The sequence below is a fragment of the Rhinolophus hipposideros genome, assembly GCF_964194185.1.
Source record: "Rhinolophus hipposideros genome assembly, chromosome: 9".
Taxonomy (NCBI): Eukaryota; Metazoa; Chordata; class Mammalia; order Chiroptera; family Rhinolophidae; genus Rhinolophus; species Rhinolophus hipposideros.
Window position 1 is genome coordinate 87,778,581 of NC_138055.1, and position 21,136 is coordinate 87,799,716.

The window sequence follows — 21,136 nt, forward strand, 5'->3', positions numbered from 1 at the left end:
TTTAGGTTTGAGCTCTGAACTTTGTGATTGCAGCCGTTACTAAGCTGCTAGAATTGCTTTGGAAGTCTGGGAAATGTTCCTGGAAATGGTTGAGGGCTGGATAATTTCCATCTGTGTATAAAGGCTTTTATGGAACCATTCTGGAGGGAGAAGGTGGTCTGCATGCTCTGAGAGAGCCAGATAAAAAGTAGTTTCTCTGTTCTCTTTGTGACGGCCATGGCCTTTTCCCTTCGCCTTTGGAACACACCCCACCATTTTCCCTTTTTTTTGGCTGTACTGTCTGTTGGTCTAAAAACTCTTTGAGACAGAAAGCTGTGTCCAGCCCTAAGCCCAAGGCATCCCTGGACTTCATCCACATGTGAGACAACAGAGCCCATCACAGGGCTTCCATTCCATTTTGAAACGAAAATATAGCACTTCTGTTTTTTTGTCTCCCATTCCCTTTGGAAAACCCACAGATGCTGTGCAAAGATTGCAGGCCAAGCCAAGCCAAGGAGTAAGACAAAGGAGACTGAATTCACAATAGAGGAATGGGGTTAAGGAGGGGCTCTGCCCTCTCCCTTATTTTCAGGGTTCCTTTATCTCCCTACACTAACAGACGAACGGGGGGGGGGGGGGGGGGTAGTTTTTACAGCCATTAATTTTCAGCCATTTCCTGCTTGCCAGAGTTGAATGTAAAAGGAGGGATCAGGCTCTTGAGACAAAATACAATAGGCAGGGCTAGATTTGCAAGTCCTGCAGGATATGAGAAGGTTCTGGTCTGGAACTATTTTATTTTTTAAAATAGATTTATTGAACTATTGACATACGTAAAATGTACATATTTAAAGTAAACAATTTGATGTTTTTATATATACATTTGTATATATGTGTATGTATGTTTGTATTTATATTATGTATATAGCTCCATGAAACTACTACCTTAATTAAGATTGCAGACATCTTTCGCTTTAATTTTTTAATTCAAATTTTTATTTGTTTACATTTAGGTACTTGTTTTTTGTATTATAAAGGAATTTTAGCATTTATTTTTTAACATATTATGGTACAAGAAATTTTATGTAACAAATAATTACAAAACACAAGAACAGATGCAAGGTACAGGGAATTTTATGTACTGGTAACAAATTTACGATATTTACACATCATAGGAGGCCAAAAACTCTTTGTTGTTGCAAGTTCGTCCTAAGTTCAACAAAACCAATTATTGTATTCCAGGGTATTATTTTGCATATGGACATTGTTATCGATTTCTAGAATTACACTTTTTAACTCATAAGCATAAATAAAAGAATTAAAAACATTTATATAGATACGAAATTAGTACTACCCATGTATAAAGTGCATCCTTATTTTTCCCTCACAAATTTGGACAAAACAGTGCGCATTATACATGGCAAAATATGGTACTTTGAGATTCATCCATTTGTTGATTGGATCAATAGTTCCTTTTAACTCCGAGTAGCATTCCATTGTTCTTTACCACAGTTTGTTTATCCATTCTCCTGTTGATGAACATTTGTGTTGTTTTGGCTACTACACCTAAAACTTCTATGAACATTTGTGTAAAAGTCTTCGTACAGACATCTGCTTTGATTCTCTTGGGTAAATATTTAACAGTGGGATGGCTGGAGCATTGGGTAGAAGTTTGTTTGACTTTTTAAAGAAACTACCAAATGTTTTCCAAAGGGGTTATACCATTGTACATTCCCATCAAAAGTGTATGAGAGTGCCATCCCATTGTTCCACATCCTTGCCAAGACTTGGTATGGTCAGTCTTTCTCACTTTAGCAATTCCAGTAAGTGTGTAGTGGTATTTCAATTGTATTGCCCTGTGACTAATGATGTTGAACATTTTCGTGTAGTTATTTGATATCCATATATCTTATTTGGTCAAGTGCCTGTTCAAATGTCTTGCCCATTTTAGAAATTGAGTTATTTTCTTATTAATGGGTTTTGAGAGTTCTTTATGTAATCTGGATCAAAATACTCTATCAGATATAGGCTTGGCAAGTATTTTTTCCCAGTAAGTGTCTTAAATGGTATCTTTCAAAGAGCAGAAATTTTAAATTTTGATAAAGTCCAAATTATCAGGGTCACAAAGATGCTTTCTTCTTAAAGTTTCGTATTTTTAGATTTTACATTGAGGTCTATGATCTGTTTTGAGTCAACTTTTGTATATGGCCTAAGGTACGAATTGAAATTCTTTTTGCAAATGGATATCCAATTATTCTAGAACCATTTGCTGAAAAGATTATCCTTTTTTTCCTGCTAGATTGCCTTTGCATCTTTGTCAAAAATCAATTATAGACACAGATCTATTTTTGGATTCTCTGTTCTGTTCTATATATCTATTTTCCTGACTATGTTAATCCCACACTGTTCTGATTACTATAGATTTATAACTCCTGAAGTCATGTAGTGTTAGTCTTCCTATTTTATTCTTCTTCTTCGAAATTGTTTTGGCTATTCTGTATTTCTATGTGAATTTTAGATCAATTTATCAAGTTCTACAAAAAAAGCCTGTTAGCTTTTTGACTGGGATTGAGATAAATCTATCTGTACATGAATTTAGAAAAAAATAATATCTTAATAGTATTGAGTCTTCTAATTCATGAACATACATATATCTCCGTCTATTTCAGTCCTCTTTAATTTCTCGTGTCAATATTTTGTAGCTTTCAATGTGCAGGTATTACACATTTTTGTCAGATATATCCCTAAGTATTTTTCATTTTCGATGCTATTGTAAGTGATATCAACTTTTTGTTGCTGATATACAGAAATACAATGAGTTTTTATGTAGAGAACTTGTATCTTTTAACCTTATCAAAGTTACAGGTTAGTTCTAATAGCTTTTTGTCAACTTCATCAGATTTTCTACATAGACAATAATGTCTGGGAATTAAGACAATTGACTTCTTTCTTTCCAATCTGGATGCTTTTTTCTCCCTTGCTTCATTAAACTGGCTAGAATCTCCAACACAATGTTGAATAGAAGTGGTAAGAGCAGACATTACTATCGTTTTCTTGATCATAGGGGAAAGCATTTGGTTTTTCATGATTAAGTATGATTTAGCATTGGTTTTTTGGTAGATGCCCTTTTTCAGATTAGGCAAATCTGGTTTTCTGAGAGTTTTCATCTGGAGTGAATTTGGGTTTTGTCAAATGCTTTTTCTACATCTATTGAGATGATCATAAGGTTTGTCTTTTTACAGTTGTTAATATGGTGAATTACATTATAGATTTTCAAATGTTAAACCATTCTTGCATTCCTAGAATAAAATCTCACTTGGTCAGGATGTATTATTTGTTTTATATATGATGTTGGTTTCAATCTGTCAAAATACTCTAAAGACTTTTTCATTTATGTTCATGAGGGATATTGGCCTGTTTTTTTCTTTTCTTGTAATGTCTTTTCCAGTTTTGGTATCAGGGTAGTCTTGGCCTTATAGAATATGCTAGGAACTGTTTCATCTTCTTCAATTTTCTGGAAGAGTTTGCATAGAATTGGCTTTAGTTTTACTTTAAATATTTGGTAGAATTCATCAACGTAGCCATCTGGACCTAGAGGTGTTTTGCAGAAAGATTTTTAACTGTCCAGTCAATTTTTAAAATAGGATAGTATTATTCATATTATCTATTTCTTCTTGAGTGAGCTTTCATATTTAATGTTTTTCAAGGAATTTGTCCATTTCATTTAAATTGTCAAGTTCATTGGCATAAAGTTGTTCATAACATTCCCTTATTAGCCTATCGATGTCTACAGAATTTGTTATGGTGTCAGCTCTCAAATTCCTGAGATTGTATTCTGTGTCTTCTCTCTTTATGCACCTTCTTATAGAACTAGATTTTACTTTCTGAAATTGTCTCTGTTCTTTCTCTCTGTTGTTTTCTATTTCATTGATTTCATCTCTGATCCTTATTATTTCTTTTCCTAATTTTGGGTTTAACTTGCTCTTCTTTTTCTAGTTTCTTAAGAAAGAAGCTGAGGTCATAGATTGGAGACCTTTGTTTTTTTCTAATATATGTGTTCAGTTCTCTATGTGTTTTTCCTGAGTACTACTTTAGCAATATCCAACGACATTTGATATATTGTGCTTTCATTTTCATTTAGTTCAAAGTAGTTTTTAATTTCCCTTTTCATTTCTTCTTTAGCCCATGGGTTATTCAGAAGTGAGGTTCACAGTTTCCACATATTCGAGGATTTTCCAGTGGTCTTTCTGTTATTGGTTCTAATTAATTGCACTGGAGTCAGAGTACGTACTTTGTATTACTTTGAATTACTTTGAATTACTTTGAATCCTTTTAAATTTTTTGAAACTTGTTTCATGGACCAGAATATGGGCTCTCTTGGTAAATATTTCATGTGCACTTGAAAAAAACAACATATTCAACTTTTGTTGAGTGAAGTGTTCTGTAAATGTCAATGACATCAATATAGTTGACAGTGTTGTTCCAGTCTTCTGTATCCTTAAATGATTTCTGCCTACTTGTTTTATTAATTACTGGTAGAGTTCGAATATGATTGTGGATTTGTCTCCTTCTTCTTGCAGTTCAATCAATCAGTTTTTGCTTCATCATTTTAAAACCCAGTTATTAGATGTGTAAGTATTTAGGACTATATATCCTTTTGATGAATTGACTTCTTTATCAGTATGAAATGACTTTATCTTCATTAATATTCCTTTGTCTATAATCTACTTTGTCTGATATTAATATGTAGCTCTCTCTTGACTAGTGTTAATGTGGATATATTTCTCGGACCTTTTACTTTTTCGGAACGATTTGTGTGTGTCTTTATGGTTAAAGTACATGTCTTGTAGGCAGCATATGGTTGGGTTTCCTCAACTGAGGGAGTTTGCCAGGTTCTGCCTGGATTTCCCCTTTCTGTGCCATGACCTAAAAACTCTTTAGGCAATAATGGAGCTCATTTTATTGGTTTCCCAATCTCTCAAGAACAGGGGTTGGCCTTGGGTAAGGTGAGGGTGGCCCCTATAGTGCAAAACTTAAAAAGTAATCACTCTCAGATACACAGCTTCGAGAGTGGATTCCTCTTTACATTTTTTCCCTCCCTCTTGAGAAGACATCACTTATAGAGCTGTTCAAATACAGGGTTGGCCCGTGAGAGTAAATACCTCTTGATTTTGCCCTGTAGAGCTTCACTCAGCCCACCCTAGTCTCAGCCTGTCCTTCATTGCCTGATTCCTAGTGTCTTGAAAACCATTTAAGAATGTATTTTGTCTGGGTTTTTTATTGTTTCAACTGTGAGGGAATCTAGTCTCTGTTACTCCATCTTTTCTGGAAACAGAAGTCTGGACTCATTCTTTGTGAGATTTTAAAAAATCCTGGATATAGAGCTACCCAACTGGATTACAAATATTTTCAGGCCTTCCTACAAAGAATTTAGCAAAAGATTGCTTTTCCTTCATTCAGGAAACAACCAGTGAGCACCTTCTCTATGCCATATTCAAGGCTAGCAGGTGGGGTTAAAATCAAACAAGACAAGGGGCCCATCTACCATTGCTCATGGTTGCCTTCTTTAGAACCATTAGAGGGGCTCCTTCATACCCTGCATCACCTGTGACGTGGGCCAGGGAAGGCAGAGAGCCAGAGAAAGTCCGACCTAGAACCGAGATCATCTCTACTAATTCCCATGCCCAGCGTGGGTCAGGAGCTCATTAAGTCTCGCAGCTTTCAGTAGAGTTGATTGTACGTAGTCTGTTTCAAAGCACATGGAGGACGGAGTCAACCCAGAACGCCTCCCTTCATTGCCAGCCATCACGACTAAAACCCCACCATTAGAGACTTATTCGTTAAGGGCAGCGACCATATTTTATTCCTATTTACATTTCTCAGTGTTAGCTCCGAAGCTGCCACATAGTAATCAATATTGTATGAGAATGACTGAGTGAGTGAATGAATGAATGAGTGAATGAAATATAAATGTTAGAATGATGAGCATACCTCTGGGGGGTGACTTAGGTTATTATCAGTTGGGGATGAGTAGACTGAAGAGCAAGCCCACAGCTGGGACCCATGAGAGGAAGGCAACGTGCTGTAGTAAGTACATGAGCTCTCTGACTCTACTAGCCCTTGTTCCGAGTTACTTCACCTCCAAACTCAGATTCCTCATATGTGTGACAGAAATCCTAATGCTACTTACCTTATGGAAGGATGCCAGGTTTCAAAAGAATGAAGTATGTTGGGGACCTGGCAACAGAAACCCTCAAGGAGTGACAGGTGTTATTAGCCTAGTGTCCTGGGAACAGCAGGTGGGCATGAGGTAGAGTCTACAAGATGGCAGAGACCTTGCAGAGAACAGGAAGACAGCAGGCTGTCCTGCTCCTGCTGTGCATTTACAGGAGCTCAGACGTCACCACCGTCATTATCCCGAAGCCCAGCATTGCTCGTAGGTGTGCCAGGCAGTCCACGTAAACCAGGCAGACACTGCCCTGCTGCCTCAGCACTTCCATCCGAGGTGGCTCCCTCTGGGGAAGACAGAATAAAAATGTTCAATCTGCCTATGATCAGGCGACGGTTCCACGCCGTGTAGGAATGAAGACAAAGACCATTTCCCAAGTGAGGAGCTGGTGAGAGGAGTCAGAGTGGGAGTTCCTTGTCCAGCTGAGTGGTGTGAGCGGGTGCAGCATGCCCGCCTGTCCTCACGCTGTTACAGGAGCTCCTTCCTGAGACTGGAGGCGCTCCGCCAGCCATGGGCCCTCGGTTCTTGACACATCCGATAGGTGGGATGAAAGAATGGATGATGTTGTAGTCACGGTGTAGCTGAGCCAGAGGCCCAGGCTGTAATAAGAGTCAGAGAAACCCACCTGGTGATTCAGTGATTTTCTACCTTTTCTCTGAACATGGACACAAGAGATAGGATTTAGGACTTCACTTTCTCCAGTTTCCAGGGCATTACAGTGCATATCTATATGTTTAAATTCAGATGTTAGGGGGAGAGGGGTTAAAGGGGATCAAATATATGGTGATGGAAGGAGAACTAACTCTGGGTGGTGAACACACAATGTGATTTATAACTGATGTAATACAGAATTGTATACGTGAAAAAAAAATTCAAATATTATCATGTATTTAAAATTTGAGCATAGTCTACTTCCAAAAAGTCTTCAGATAGAAAAATTCGAGGGTATTGACAGTTTATTATATTAATCCAACTTTTCATTAATAACATTTTATTATTTTTTGATATGTCAGTCTTACAGACTGTCAAAGCTAGAAGGGGCCTTAAAGACAAACAGGTCTAGTCTTCTCATTATACAGATGAGGAAACTGAGGCCCAGGCAGGTCACTTGTTCAAGGTCTCTTAGGCTGCAGTGGAGTCCAGACCAGAAGTGGAGTCCAGACCCATGACATCACACTGCAGTGAACCTTTTGGAAAAACTCCCTGAGAACCTGATCAAAGCATATGACTTGTGATACTCTGTGTTGGCTGAAGACAGCCTTGGGTGTCACCAAACCAGGCCCAGGAAATGCAGTCCAACAGGAAGTTCCTTGAGGATAGGATGCCTTTCTCATTCATCCATCACGGCCCCTGCACAGGTCTGAGGAATGGGCTGAAAGCTCACCAAGAACTAGTTGATTGAGAGTGATTAGGAGAGTGCTTCTGATTGGGGGGACTCTTCTACCCTTGGCAATGCTGAGGAGTCAGGACAGTGTGGGATTAATATCAAATACAAATTAGATGACCTTGCATTTAAATTTCAGTTTTTGTACCAACTTGCTATGTGACCTTGGTCAAGTCACTCACCTTCTCTGAGCCTCAATAAAATGGAGATGATAGTATCTATTTCAGAGAGATGAGAGAAATAAATGACAAATTGTATGTAGAGACCATGGCCTGGTGTCTGCTTACAAGTAAACACTCAATAAATGGTAGCTGGTCTATCAGGATCTCTTTTGTTGTTTGTTTAAATTGGGAGAAATTATTTTCAGGCTTCCTCTGCCCACTGCCTTTCAATCTAAAAATGTCTGTTTTCGTTTCCCCCTTCTCTTTTCTCTTTGATGAGCTCACCGATCTATTAGCGATTGTGGCACCCTTTCCCTTGTCCTGAGCTTCTGCTAATTAGGAGGTGGTTGCTAAGAGATGCTGGGGCACACTGGTGAGTGGTTCTGTGCTTTCCTCTCGTCTCCTGTCATTCTTTTTCAGGCTCACTCCATCCCCACCACACCAACCTCGCTCTCATCTTCCATTCGCAGGTTCTGAAAAGACTTGAAGAAGCTGACAAGCCTGGATGGCTACCCCTGACCAGAGCGTGGTCTCTAGAGCCCAGAAACCTGCGCAGGGACCGACGGGGTGTGCGGCCCTGGGTCCCCTAGACAACCTGGAGAGTACGGAGACCCAGGAGCCGGTGCCGGCAGAGCTGGACATGCTGAGGAAGGCACAGGAGTTCTTCCAGACCTGCGATGTGGAGGGCAAGGGCTTCATTGCCAGGCGGGATATGCAGGTACGAGGGGCGCCAGCTGGGCCTGCCCACCTGGAATGCCAAACGGCCTGGGTCTCCCTGTCTCAGGTTAGGACTTGCCCCATTGGAGGTGTGTCTTTAACAGAAAAGATGCCATCAAGTCTGCCCTGGAAGGAGTGTCAGTCCAAACACTACTGGGAGCCAGATCTCCTGGGTCCCTTCTTATCCTGGCCTTTACTTGCTATCATACTTACGGGGGTGGGGGGAGATGTATTTCCCCTCTCTGACTCAGAAACTCCCCAAGGTTGTGGAAAAGGGTAATAGCGACCTAAGGGTCTTAAGTGTGACATGGTGAAGAACCTCCCGAAACAAAGACGGAAAAGCACTGATTTGTCACTTCACAGCAAAGCTCTGAGCTGTGCTGAGGTCCTTCCTGCAAGGTGCTGTGTGTACCTGAGGGACAGGTGCAGCGTCAGGTGCCACAACCCAGGAGGAGGCATCTTATCTCTGTCACCCTCAAACCCATCCACACCTAACCCTCTCGTGACCATTCCCAGAGAGAGACATGCGTGTCCTCAGTGCATATCATTGCACGAGTGTGGGACTCAGCAAACTTTGTGAAGGGCCAGAGAATAAGTATTTTAGGCTGTATGGGCTATGAGGTCTCTATTATGACTACTTAATTCTGTGCTGTAGCACGAGCAGCCATAGGTAATATGTAAATGAATGAGCATGGCTCTGTTCCAATAAAAGTTATGGACACTGAAATTAGAATTTTATGTAATTTTCATGTGTTACCAAACACTATTATTCTTTTGATATTTCAACCATTTAAAAACGTGAAGGCCATTGTTAGCTCAGGGGAACAGGCTTTGGTGTAACTTAGGGGCCAGGGCGTGGTTTGCCCCGCTCTGGTCTGCTGCCTTCCCACCATTAGTGTCAACAGGTTCTTCTCAGCGTCTCTCTGACGTTTCTTGTGCTGAGTCGCGATTTCACCCTGGTTTCAATAAATAACACGCAGCCTCCCCTAGAGCTCTATGAAAACAACTCCTTTTCCCCCAATATTCTCACCACGCGCTCTGTCAAGAGTATTTTGGAGGGATACGTAGCTGGGCTATTAGGAGAAAGACCTACAACGGCCAGGTATTCTTTTTTTAAGTCTAGTTTTTCAGAATACACTAAAGGTGGGCAGTGAAATGTAGACGTCACTGGTATCAGTCTCATCTCTGCCTGCACATGTAAGCCCGAGGTGTGGAGGCGAAGAATGAGCCTGTGAACTGGATGAGGAAAGCGTGGGCCTTCGGTCCCTGGCCCCACGGGCTTCCCCAGAGCCCCTCCACCACCTAGCAGTGGCATGAATTGAGGGGAAGACCTGGGAAACAGAGCCCGCTAAGCCCACCAGTGAGCTCAGGCCATGCCTGTTTTTAGTAATTGACCCCCCCCGATAAATTTCGGTCACTGAACTCATTGCCAAAGTCGCACTTCACATGGAAGGCCAGATTCAGTGTGTTTTGAGAAACCATCGACAGCCCCTGTGTGTGAACTTGATAATTGCCATGCGCAGGTCGGTGGCGGTGGCGCTTGGTGGTGGTGGTTTCAATGGCATCCTGAACTTTTGCTTATCCCCTTGAAAGAAGGACATGGGAATTCACGTTTGTTGAGGGTCAGTCTGCGTCACGTGCACGGTGCACCTTGCTGTGTAGACCCCAGCCCACGTGGAGGGACAGGCATGGGAACCTACACTGTCCCGCGCACATTGTTAAAGAAATCACTGTATTTGGCTTGGTATGGAGTCGGAAACATCAAGTGCCAGAAGGACCAGCTCAGCTCCTCCCGCCCCGGTTTTCCTCCCTCAGCCGTCACACCTGACTCAGGAAGGAGGAAAGAGGACGGACATCCCGCCTAACAGGTGCTTGTGCATCTGTGGCTCTTATTTCTAGGAGCTCCTGAGAGTTCCGAAGTTTCTGTACCTGTGGACAATGCAGCATTTGAAATTTTCCATTCTTCAGATGAGAAAGTGCTGTCAAGAAAGGGGACAAAACACATCATTTAAGCGCCATCTTTCTGCTGTTTTCAGTGGTCATGTCTGGAGAAAGATGGGCTGGAAAGACATGAGTGAAGGACAGTCAGTCTGGGCTCTCTGTGGAAAGCCCACGTGCCCCTTGGTTCTCCTGGGCAGAGCCTACAGACATCTCCTGCTGCCCATCACTCCCACTTTCAGCTCCTTTGTGGGGAGCTCACCCTCCTTTGGTTGGTGGCCAGCTCTTTGGACCTGGCCATCACCGCCTTTCTCACCATCAGCTCCCAGCACGGTCTCACAGGAACTGGAAGGAGAAGAGTTTAAAATATTCACACACACACACAATTTCATCCACCAGGAAAGGCCCTTTAAAGCAGAGAATGTCTCTTAAGGAAGGAGAGGCTATGGGTCAGGTGGCATGGAGAACCAAGCGCGGGTAGGGAAGCCGAGTTGGGACAAAACCACAGAGAGCTAGCTGTTGTTTTGAAAAAGGAAGGGTGTGGGGGGGTTAAGCTCCACCCTCAGTGCGCTTGTGCCTAGCCTCTCCTTTCTCCTGATCAACAAAAGTCCATTTGCAGAGGGTGAGATGGACTTCATAGTCCTGTAAGAGGTGGGGGAGACTGCCACCATGGCCCGAGCCCCAGCAGGAGGCAGTCAGCCCCCCCCGATGGAGCAAGGAGCACGAAAGGAAAGGAGCAGGGGCCCAGAGAAGACTTGGAGGTCCCTGGAGGAACTGGAGGTGGGCGGCACTGAGGGCAGGGGTGAAAGCTGCCCTGTGCTCGGGCTCCAAGTGCCGACATTCTGCTACAGGGATGGCAGATGGTGACCTCTGACCAGTGTGAACAGACTTGAGGCAGCAGTTTGAGAGCCCTCAGCCCCACCCATGGCCCCCAAGAGCTCACTCCCTCCTCTACAAGGAGCCTCTTTGCTTCCATGGGTCACTCCAGGCAGAACTGAGGTGCGGGTTGCTTTGCAGGGTGGGGTCTGGTACAGTCCCTAGAGAAGCAGAGTCGTGGGGCTGAGGGTCCTTGAGGGAGAGTTAGTCCTGCCTCAGGGGGACAGAGGGACGTGAGAGGGCCAGGCTGGAGAGGGCACAAAGGGACTCCTGCAGCTGGGGGAGGGGGTAGGGGACAGGATGGGCAGGAGTTCTCTCTGAACAATCTAGAGCCTCAAAAACCCTTTTTACCTGATATTTTAGAGGAGTACCTACCTCCCAACACTGCCTAGAATTCCTAGCTTAGCCAAACTATTAAGAATCATCTAGGAGTTGGCAAAACAATCAGATCTGCCCATTACCTGTTTCTGCAAGTAAAGTTTAATTGGAACACAGTGTATTCATTCATGTACATATTGTCCAACGATAGGGTTGAGTAGTTGTGACAAAGACGGAAGGGCTTGAAAAGCCTAAAAATGTGTCCTCTCTGATCCTTTACAAAAGTGTTAGCTGACTCCTATATTGGTTAGCAAGAAGACTTAAAGACGTATGTGGGAAATTGACCTGTGTTTTAATCCTGAATCAGCAACTTGACTAGCAATGTGTTTGTGTAAGTCTCTCCAGCCTCTAGGCCATAGTTTCTAACCTGTGAATTATTTATAGTGCCTTCCAGGATTAGGAGAGAATAAATGAGCACTTAGCCCTGAGACGAAGCTCTGAAAATCCCCCCCATACATGCACTTGTGGGAGGGGGGGTTGGTGGGGGCTGGGGGGACTTGTACCCTGTTTCTTAACCCAATCCCTAGTGCCCTCCACATTGTGATTTTTTTTAAATTGCGGTAAAATATACATACCCTGTTTCCTCGAAAATAAGATCTAGTCGGACAATCAACTCTAATGCATCTTTTGGAGCAAACATTAATATAAGACCCGGTATATCATATCAATCATATATCATATCATATTATATCATATCATATCATATCATATTATATTACATGACTGGATCTTATAGTAAAATATGACCAGGTATTGTATTGTATTGCATTGTATTGTATTGTATTGTATTATATTATACCAGATCTTATAGTAAAATAAGACCAGGTCTTATAGTAACGTTTGCTCCAAAGGACACATTAGAGATGATTGTCTGACTAGGTCTTATCTTCGGGGAAACATGGTAACATAAAATTTACCATCTTAACCATTTGTAAGTGTGTAGTTCACTGGTGTTCAGTACGTTCACTTTGTTGTGCAGCCATCACCACCATCTATGTCCAGTACTCTTCATCTTGCAAAATAGAAACTCTGTCCCCATTAAACACTACTCCCCATCCCCACCTCCTCCTAGTTCCTGGTAACCACCATTCTACTTCCTGTCTCTGAATGTGACTACTCTAAATACCTCAGATAAGTGGAATCACACAGCATTTGTCTTTGTGTGACTGGCTTGGTTCACTGAGCATAATCTCAGGGTTCACCCCGTCGTAGCACATGTTGGAACTTCCTTCCGTTTTCAGGCTGAATAGTATTCCATTGTGCGTACATACCACATTTTGTTTACCCATGTACCAGCTGATGGACACTTGGGTTGCTTCACACCTTTGAGGGTGACTAATACTGCTATGAACATGGGTGTATAAATACTCTTCAAATCCCTGCTTTCAATTCTTTTGGGTGTATACCCAGAAGTGGAATTACTGGATCATGTGTTAATTCTGTTTAATTTTTGAGGGACTGCCATACTGTTTTCCATAGTGGCTGCACCATTATACTGTGATATTTAAGTGCAAGGCATCTGCCCTCCGTCAGAGATAAAGGCCATTTCTGCTGAGGACGGCTCCTTCCCCTCGTTTCCAACTGCTACTCTTCTTGTTTGTGTCCAGTCTCTATGAGTCCACGTGATTTTGCCTCTTAGAGGACATTTGGCAATGTCTGCAGACATTTTTGATTGAAACGACTGGAGAAGGAAGTGCTACTGGCATCTGCTAGGTAATGCCCAGGGATGTGGCTAAATGCCCTGTAATACACAGGGCAGCTCCTCCCCCACCTCCCTCTCCAGCGAAGCATTATCCATTGCAAGATGTCAATAGTACAGAGGTTGAGAAGCCCTAGTTTACACCAAGGAATCGGCCCAAACAAGCAAATCAAAGCAGGGAGAAGAAACAAGGTAGCTCCTGCCTCCTGGACCGCATCTCCTCACCTTGAAGATATTTGGTTCTGGAAACTGAGCTACACCACAGGGAAGAGAGTACTTAGTGCTGGCACAGAGCTCTAAACAGGAAAGGAGGGAAATTTGAATTCCGACCTTTAAGGTGGCTCTCTTCTAGTTTTCTCTTTAAGAAGTGTTCTCTTAGACCTGTTCAAAGCTGTGCAAACATTCACTTTCATCTGCATGAGACATGTTACTGGTCGGGGGACCTGGAAGGTAGAGGGGTCTGGCTGGAGTGCAACAAATACAGCATTTTTCCATGGCTCTTGAGCCTGACCCCTCAGTACTCCTGCTGCAGGATTGCACTCTGGTCCAGGTCCTGGAAAATCCCATTTATAAGCAGTGCTGGTCAGGAGTCTAGACCAGTGTTCTGTAAATAGGAGTTCACCATCCCCTCCCCTGCGATCACTTTTTTAAAAAGATTTTATTGGGGAAGGGGAACAGGACTTTATTGGGGAACAGTGTGTACTTCCAGGATTTTTTCCAAGTCAAGTTGTTGTCCTTTCAGTTGTAGTTTTGTGGAGGGCGCAGGTCAGCTCCAGGTCCAGTTGCTGTTACTAGTTGCAGGGGGCACAGCCCACCATTCTTTGTGAGAGTCAAACCAGCAACCTTGTGGTTGAGAGGACGCTCTCCAACCAACTGAGCCATCCAGGAGCTCAGCTCAAGGTGCCGTGTTCAATCTTCGTTGCAGGGGGCGGAGCCCATCATCCCTTGCAGGACTTGAGGAGTTGAACCGGCAACCTGTGGTTGAGAGCCCACTGGCCCATGTGGGAATCGAACCGGCAGCCTTCGGAGTCCGGAGCAGGGAGCTCTAACCACCTGAGCCACCGGGCTGGCCCCCTCTGAATAAGTAATCACTCATTTACTTATTCAGTCATTCAACAGATATCTAAATTCTCCATGTTTGTCAGCATTGGGTTAAGTCCTGGGGACACAATAGTGAGGAAAAATGAATGGGATTCCTGTTCTCAGAGCTACCAGTCCACTGAAAGGAGGAGACATTCATCAAGGAACCACTCCTACACTATGTAAAATACAAACTGAGGTGAGACTTATACATGAGAGAATGTGTTTTGGGGAGCCTGTATAACCTGGTGGTCGCAGAGGCTCACAGAAAAAGTAATGCCAGAGCTGAGAGTAAAGCAGAAAAATCAGAGTTTACTTGAAGGCCGGGAGGAGCCTGTTTAAAGGAGTCCTGGAATTCTAAAGGGCTAGCTGGGCTGTGGGCTGTGTGAACAGGGCGAGCTGACTTCTCTCATTTCTTCTCTCCCCTGCCTGCCCTTCCAGATGGAAGTGGAAGTGAAACAGGATCTGTAAGTGAGGCAGAATCTCTGGAAGGCTAGTAAAGTGGTGGTGCCGGCCAGGTAGACTTCAGGTGGGGGGTGGGCAGCTGTGGAATGGTAATGCAGATAGGGAGTTACAGAATGTATGCATTGGAGGACCATTGGACCCTGTGGGAATGGGGGAGCCCTGAGTGGGAAACGGGTTCTTCATCCAGCTCTGGTCTCTGCTGTGAATTTCGTAGGCATATCTCAGAGCCTCGCAGGTTATTTGCACAGTGGAATGAATAATTTTGTCTGTACAAAGCACTAGGTACCCAGGGGACAAGACCAGAATAAGTTGGTTTTACGCAGCTCTGCAAGCCCTGAGAGGAAAGATAAATAAGAGGTAATTATAGTTCTTAAGACTAAAGGATTTTCCAAGTAGGGCCAATAAAGAGGGGTTAAAGAATGTGGCATGGGGCAGCTTGCAGAGCAGCTGAAGAAACGCCTGGTACTAAGAAGCACCCAGGACGGGAAGAGTAAGAATTACTTGGAGGATATATTGCTTTCCCCATCCTCACTGACAACAAAAAGAGGAACCCAGGTTTGAGATGTAGATAATTCAGGAATGGGTGCCTAAGGTAGTAGCTCTCCCTGCTTCACACTAACAAGCGACAAGCTACCACGTGGGGGCTGGTTTGGGCGAAAGGCAGGTTGAGGGTCCCACTGACCTCTGCCCTTTCCTCCCAGCCCATCTCTAGCCCCAGCACCAATGACACATGGCATTTCAGATGAGGTCCAGCAATCCTAGGCTGAGGGGAGGGATGGGAGAAGGCTATTCCCAAGGAAAGGACTGGAATCTGGATAGGACAGGAGCTTGAGTTTTCATCCCACCTTCAGGGTGATGCCTTTTGTTTCAGTGGAGCTAATACACTTCCTGTTGCAAAACGGACTCCCTCCTCACTCCCTGTTCTCGTACTGTGGCTTTTGAGACAGCTGGTTCACGGGTTGTTGGCAAGCCAGAGATTCTTCTATCTGCTCAGCAGTGTACTTCTAGAATGTTTGCACACACTCTCACTCCCCTTTCTTAAAAAACAAAACAAAACAAAAAAAACTCATGCGTATTTAATTCAATTCTTCTGATAGCTTCCTATCATTCTGTCTTCCCACTTGTGATGCGGCACGGCCTGTGTCCCTCCTGTGGATGTACCTGCCAAATTAAACTTTATGGCGTATCCACTGCAGATTGCCACAGGATGAAGCCACGGGTTCTTGCATGTGGTGTTACGGGCTTTCACAGCCGCAGGCTCTTTCCTGTTCAGATGGGTGCATACCCTCCTTCCTGCAGCCGGTTCATTGTCTGCAGCTGTCAGTTCACACAGGCAGTTTTGTGCAGTTGTCTCTTGGGTAACTGGCAGGAGAGGGGAGGGTGGGCTGGGATATATAATGAACTCCTTGGGGAGTCCTCATTTGGAGACTTCGATTATTAGGGTATCAAAGGACACTTGCTTCAACTATGCACATTGGCCTTGGCCCCGGGCCACTGCGCTTCAGGCAGAAGCCAGAGGGCAGCCTGGCGCTCGGCTGGTTGCTCCTCATCCCAGCCATTGGTCCCCGCCTGTCCATCGTTGTGTGGTCCTAGTGAGCTCAGGACTCAGGTCCAGTGTTTATTTGTGACCTCACACACCATCTTGGCTAGTTACCCTCTAAAACACAGATACTCTCAGGGGATCGATACCTTACGCCAGTGGCAGTTAACATCTAATCCAGGAATTAGTTGAGCGCCAGAAGGGAGCAGGAGTGGGGCAGAGCCTGGTGCCATGGGTGCAGGTCACTCAGAGGGAAGAAGGGGGCTTATCCAGCACCCCCTCAGAGCTGAAGGACCAATATGTGTGTCCAAACGCGGTGCTGGGGCCCTGGGACAGGAGTGGCCTCCATCAGGGAAGGCTCTGAATGTAACTCACACCTGCATCTCAACAGGGGAGGGAGCAGGGCAGAGGAAAGGGGGCTTGGGCAGAGCAGGAAAAACTGGGCACAAAACCTGGCTCTGCCTCTCATTCACCCTGTGGCCTTGGTGGGTCAGTGGCTCTCTCCCTCCCCCTCCCCCTCCCCCTCCCCTGTCCCCTCCTCTCCCTCCCCCTCCCCCTTTCCCCCTCCCGCTCTCCCTTTCCTCCTCCCCCTCCCCTCCCCTCCCTCTCTTTCCCCCTTCCCCCCTCCCCCTCCCCCTCCCCTGTCCCCTCCTCTCCCTCCCCCTCCCCCTTTTCCCCCTCCCGCTCTCCCTTTCCTCCTCCCCCTCCCTTCCCCTCCCTCTCTTTCCCCCTTCCCCCCTCCCCCTTCCCCTCCCTCTCTCCTCCCCCTTCCCCCCTCCCGCTCTCCCTTTCCTCCTCCCCCTCCCTTCCCCTCCCTCTCTTTCCCCCTTCCCCCCTCCCCCTTCCCCTCCCTCTCTCCTCCCCCTTCCCCCCTCCCCCTCTCCCTTTCCTCCTCCCCCTCCCCTCCCCTCCCTCTCTCCTCCCCCTTCCCCCCTCCCCCTCTCCCCCTCCCCCTTTCCCCTCCCTCTTCCTCTCCCTCTCCCCCAGGCCCTGTGTCATATTCTTTACACTCCTCATCTCACTGAACTGGACAGCACCATGCTGTGTACATATCCTACAATTGAGTCCTGGACAGTCTCAGTCCTTTACAGGTGTGAACTCTGGAATCAGACCTGGATATGTACATGCTGTGTACATATCCTACAATTGAGTCCTGGACAGTCTCAGTCCTTTACAGGTGTGAACTCTGGAGTCAGACCTGGATTTGACTCCTGGCAATGTCATTTACTGGCTGGGCAACCTTGAGACAGGTGATAGAACTTCACAGTTCTCTAGCAAATGGGGATAATAATGCCCACCTCAAAGGATTGTCATAAGAATTAAATGCAAATATATATGCTTATAAATGATATATAAACATATTGCTAAATATGTGCATGTTTATTTACTTATAACTCACTTAGCAAATTGCCTAGCACATTGGTAGTCACCCCATAAATGGACGTTCGCATACTCAGAGGGGAAGGATGGGGACGCGGGCTTCAGCAGCAGGCTGCTGTCTTGTGTCGGACGGGGAATCTCTAGACTGCTTTTGGCGAGAGGCTCTGCAGCCCCAGGCAGCCCTCCGTGCTCAGCGGGGTTCACCACTCTGCTCTGGCTTGTTTTCAGAGGCTCCACGCGGAGCTGCCACTCAGCCTGGAGGAACTGGAAGATGTGTTTGATGCCCTGGATGCAGATGGCAACGGCTATCTGACCCCAGAGGAGTTCACCACTGGTCTTAGTAAGTTCTGAGGGATGCTGGGGCCCCAGGGTGTGGGCCCCCTAAAGTACACCCATGCCTCACCAGGTGTCAGGGTCTTCCTGAAGTTTCCGGGCTCTGGGTTTGGGGGTGGGGGTCTTTTTTCACATGTCCTCCTTGGCTGCTCACACCACTGTTCCTCATTGCTCAGCACGCCATCACTGCCAAGTCCCCTGCCACCCAGGGATGCCGAGGGGTGTGCAGGGAAGCCCTGGCAGAAGGCCTGGCACAAAATGGGGAGCTGGGATAGATTTCCAGCCTCTCCTTTCTGCCTCAATACTAGTGGACAACAGAGTGGGATGACTCCAACCCGAGTCTGGCTGAGTCTTTCAAGGTGAGGGGTGCCAGCTTCAAATAAATTTCTAGAAGGTTTGAATAGACCCGTCATCCTCAAGATAAGTAGGACGAAAGAGAACTGAGATCCGTGAACAAGACAAAGAAACTAGATATGCCATCAAACCATATTGATCTAATATGGGTAAGAGCAAATACTGGTCAGATATATCAACAGGCAAGTTTCACCGCTCATCTAGCTTATACAAGGTGCTATACTTTACTTAGAAGTACCTGATGCCTTCCTGACCTTGCTGAGGTTGTAAGTGGCCTGAGCTTATAACTGACAGATTGCTGTACTGCCAGGCAGTCTGCGTATGGAAAAGTGCACCTGAACCGCTGAGTAACTTGTGACCGTGAAGTAGAGCGACCCTGGGAGTCAGGATGCCGAGATGGTGACAGCATGGCGCACAGGCAGGCAGCTGCGGGAGTGCAGGGGGGGGGGAGGGTCTGGTTGTGCAGAGAAGAAACCAATGAAGAGATGAGTTCTGAGCCAGACTTTATAGAATCAAGAACAATCCAGGTGCCACAGTACCTGCCATGCATCCTGCCTTTCCCAGGTTCTAGCGTCTCTGGCAGTATCTCTTGGAAGTAGGAAAAACACAAAATCCCGAACATGGTATCCAAGGATCTGTGCTATGGGGGCTTTCCCCTTTTCTTCTCTCAGATGAACCCCAAACGATTCACAGCAAGTGACAAAGCAGAGGTCTTCCTGGGTGAGTGTTGCCTGCTCAGATTCTTGTGCCATGCTTCCCCAGGTCACTTCTTCTTCAGCCAGAATAAGCCAAGTGAGGAAGGTGCAGGGGAACAGATGGCCCAGCTCCAGGAAGAGAAGGTGTACCAGTCGAGAGGGGAAGAGGAGCTGGGTGACATGGATGAAGACGAGGAAGCCCAGTTCCAGACGCTGATGGACAGACTTGGAGCCCAGAAGGTTTTAGGAGAGTAAGTGATCACAGTGATTGGGGGTGGAGCCCAGCCTAGCAGCAGCCTCTTTCTCTGGTCCATTCGACCATTGGCATGTGTTAGCCCCAAGCTCCGAGCTGCCAGCTGCACGTCTTGGTCCGCACAGCCTGTGCTTTGCAGTGATTAGTCTGCGTGTCACGGTCCTGGGCGGTCCCAGCTTTGGACGCGTGTCTGCATGGGCATTACCCTCTGCCTGTCTCTCCCACTCTCCTCACTTACGTGATCAGCACAGTCCTTGGCTCAGCGAGGCATGCTCACACATCAGGGGGCTGTGCCAGGCCCTGACGGTTTTCAGTGAGTTTCGCCTAAGGCCTCACCATCCGCTTGCCAGCATTGCCACCTCCCTTGGAGCCAACCCAGCGTCTCTGGGGCTGCAGTGCGTCCCAGCCACGCCACCCGTGGCAGGCTCCCGGCAAAGACTCTCTACGTGGAAGTGTTCATACATTGTATCCCTGAACTAAACCAAACCCATCAGGAAGCCGAGGCAGGAAACTAACCAGTTTTTACCAGCTACTGGGATAATCTGAAAATTTTAGACAGTTGGAGCTTCAAACAAAACAATACCCCAATTTTCTTTTTTTTTTTCCAAAATGTGTTTTGAAATAAACAGACATGTGGATCTAAGCCCTGACATTTACAACAAAATGAAATGATATAAAATAAAATAAGAAAAAGTAACGTAAAGTAAAACAAAACAAAAGTAAAATAAAATTAAATTTAACTAAACTAAAATCGTGATGGTATAGATGATGAAAGCCAGACAGGGAGTTGAAAAACGTGGAATGCGTTCTGCCCCCTTTTCCCATTTCGGGGTCTCTAGTTCTTGGGTGTTTCATGAGGGGTGGGAATGGCCTAAGGATGGCAACTGGTGTGCCCTGAGCTTGGGAAGAGGAGACACTGTTCTGGAAGGTGACAAAGAGGAAGAAGAGAGAAGGGGCCTGCACACAGCCCACTGGCCAAAGAAAGTGTCTGCTGCTCTGTGAAGTTTTCAGCAAATGTAGGCTGTGCAAATGATTTGCAGACTGTGTCAGAGTTGAGAAAGTCTGACAAGAGCTTTTGCCAGGCAAGCAAGGGACAGGCAGAGGCCTAGGAGAGAGCCCTGTGGGAGGCTTCGGACAGGAAGTGGAATGACAGTGGCAGCAGCAGGAGCTCTGCTGCAGGCCCAGAAGGACCTGGTGCAAGCCCAGATCTGCAGAGCTGGAGTGGGGCCGATGGCTGTGGTGGGGCTGCAGCTCCATGGGAAGCTCATTGGGCAGACACCTGACTCAGCCTCTCCAAGGACAAGAGGAGAGCACAGACCACCCCTGGTGACCGTCTGAAGCCTCCTCCTGGGGGAGGGGGAAAGAGAGGGCGGTGTGGGCAAGCCAAGGGACTGAAGTAAAGAGAGGCGCTTCTCAGCCCACCCATCACGGCCAGGACGGCCACCCTCCTGGCAGGGCTGTCAAATCACTCAAGTTCACCATCTGCTACTCTGAGGACCTACGTGAAAGTCCTGTGCAGAGCTGAGTCAGTCTGAGGTATCCTGGAGAAGAGAAGGCTCTGGGGAAGCTTTCAAGAGTAGTCTACCAAATTTGATACGCAGAAGATGGTGAGCAGTGATTTCCATCCATGTTGAAGCTGAACAAGAAGGAAGTGGGCGAAGTTGCAGCATGAGGAATG

At 45.9% G+C, this 21,136-nt stretch overlaps 1 protein-coding gene across 1 annotated transcript in view; it reads left to right on the forward strand.

Annotated features, from left to right (window-relative positions):
• Positions 1 to 21,136, forward strand: part of CRACR2A (calcium release activated channel regulator 2A) — a 132,659-nt gene that overhangs the window by 44,720 nt on the left and 66,803 nt on the right. Inside the window, exons 3-5 of the mRNA XM_081058768.1 lie at positions 8,221 to 8,468; positions 18,052 to 18,163; positions 19,273 to 19,456. Coding sequence (XP_080914894.1) covers positions 8,256 to 8,468; positions 18,052 to 18,163; positions 19,273 to 19,456 — 509 coding nt within the window. The 5' untranslated portion in view covers positions 8,221 to 8,255. The remainder of the gene's footprint in view (positions 1 to 8,220; positions 8,469 to 18,051; positions 18,164 to 19,272; positions 19,457 to 21,136) is intronic.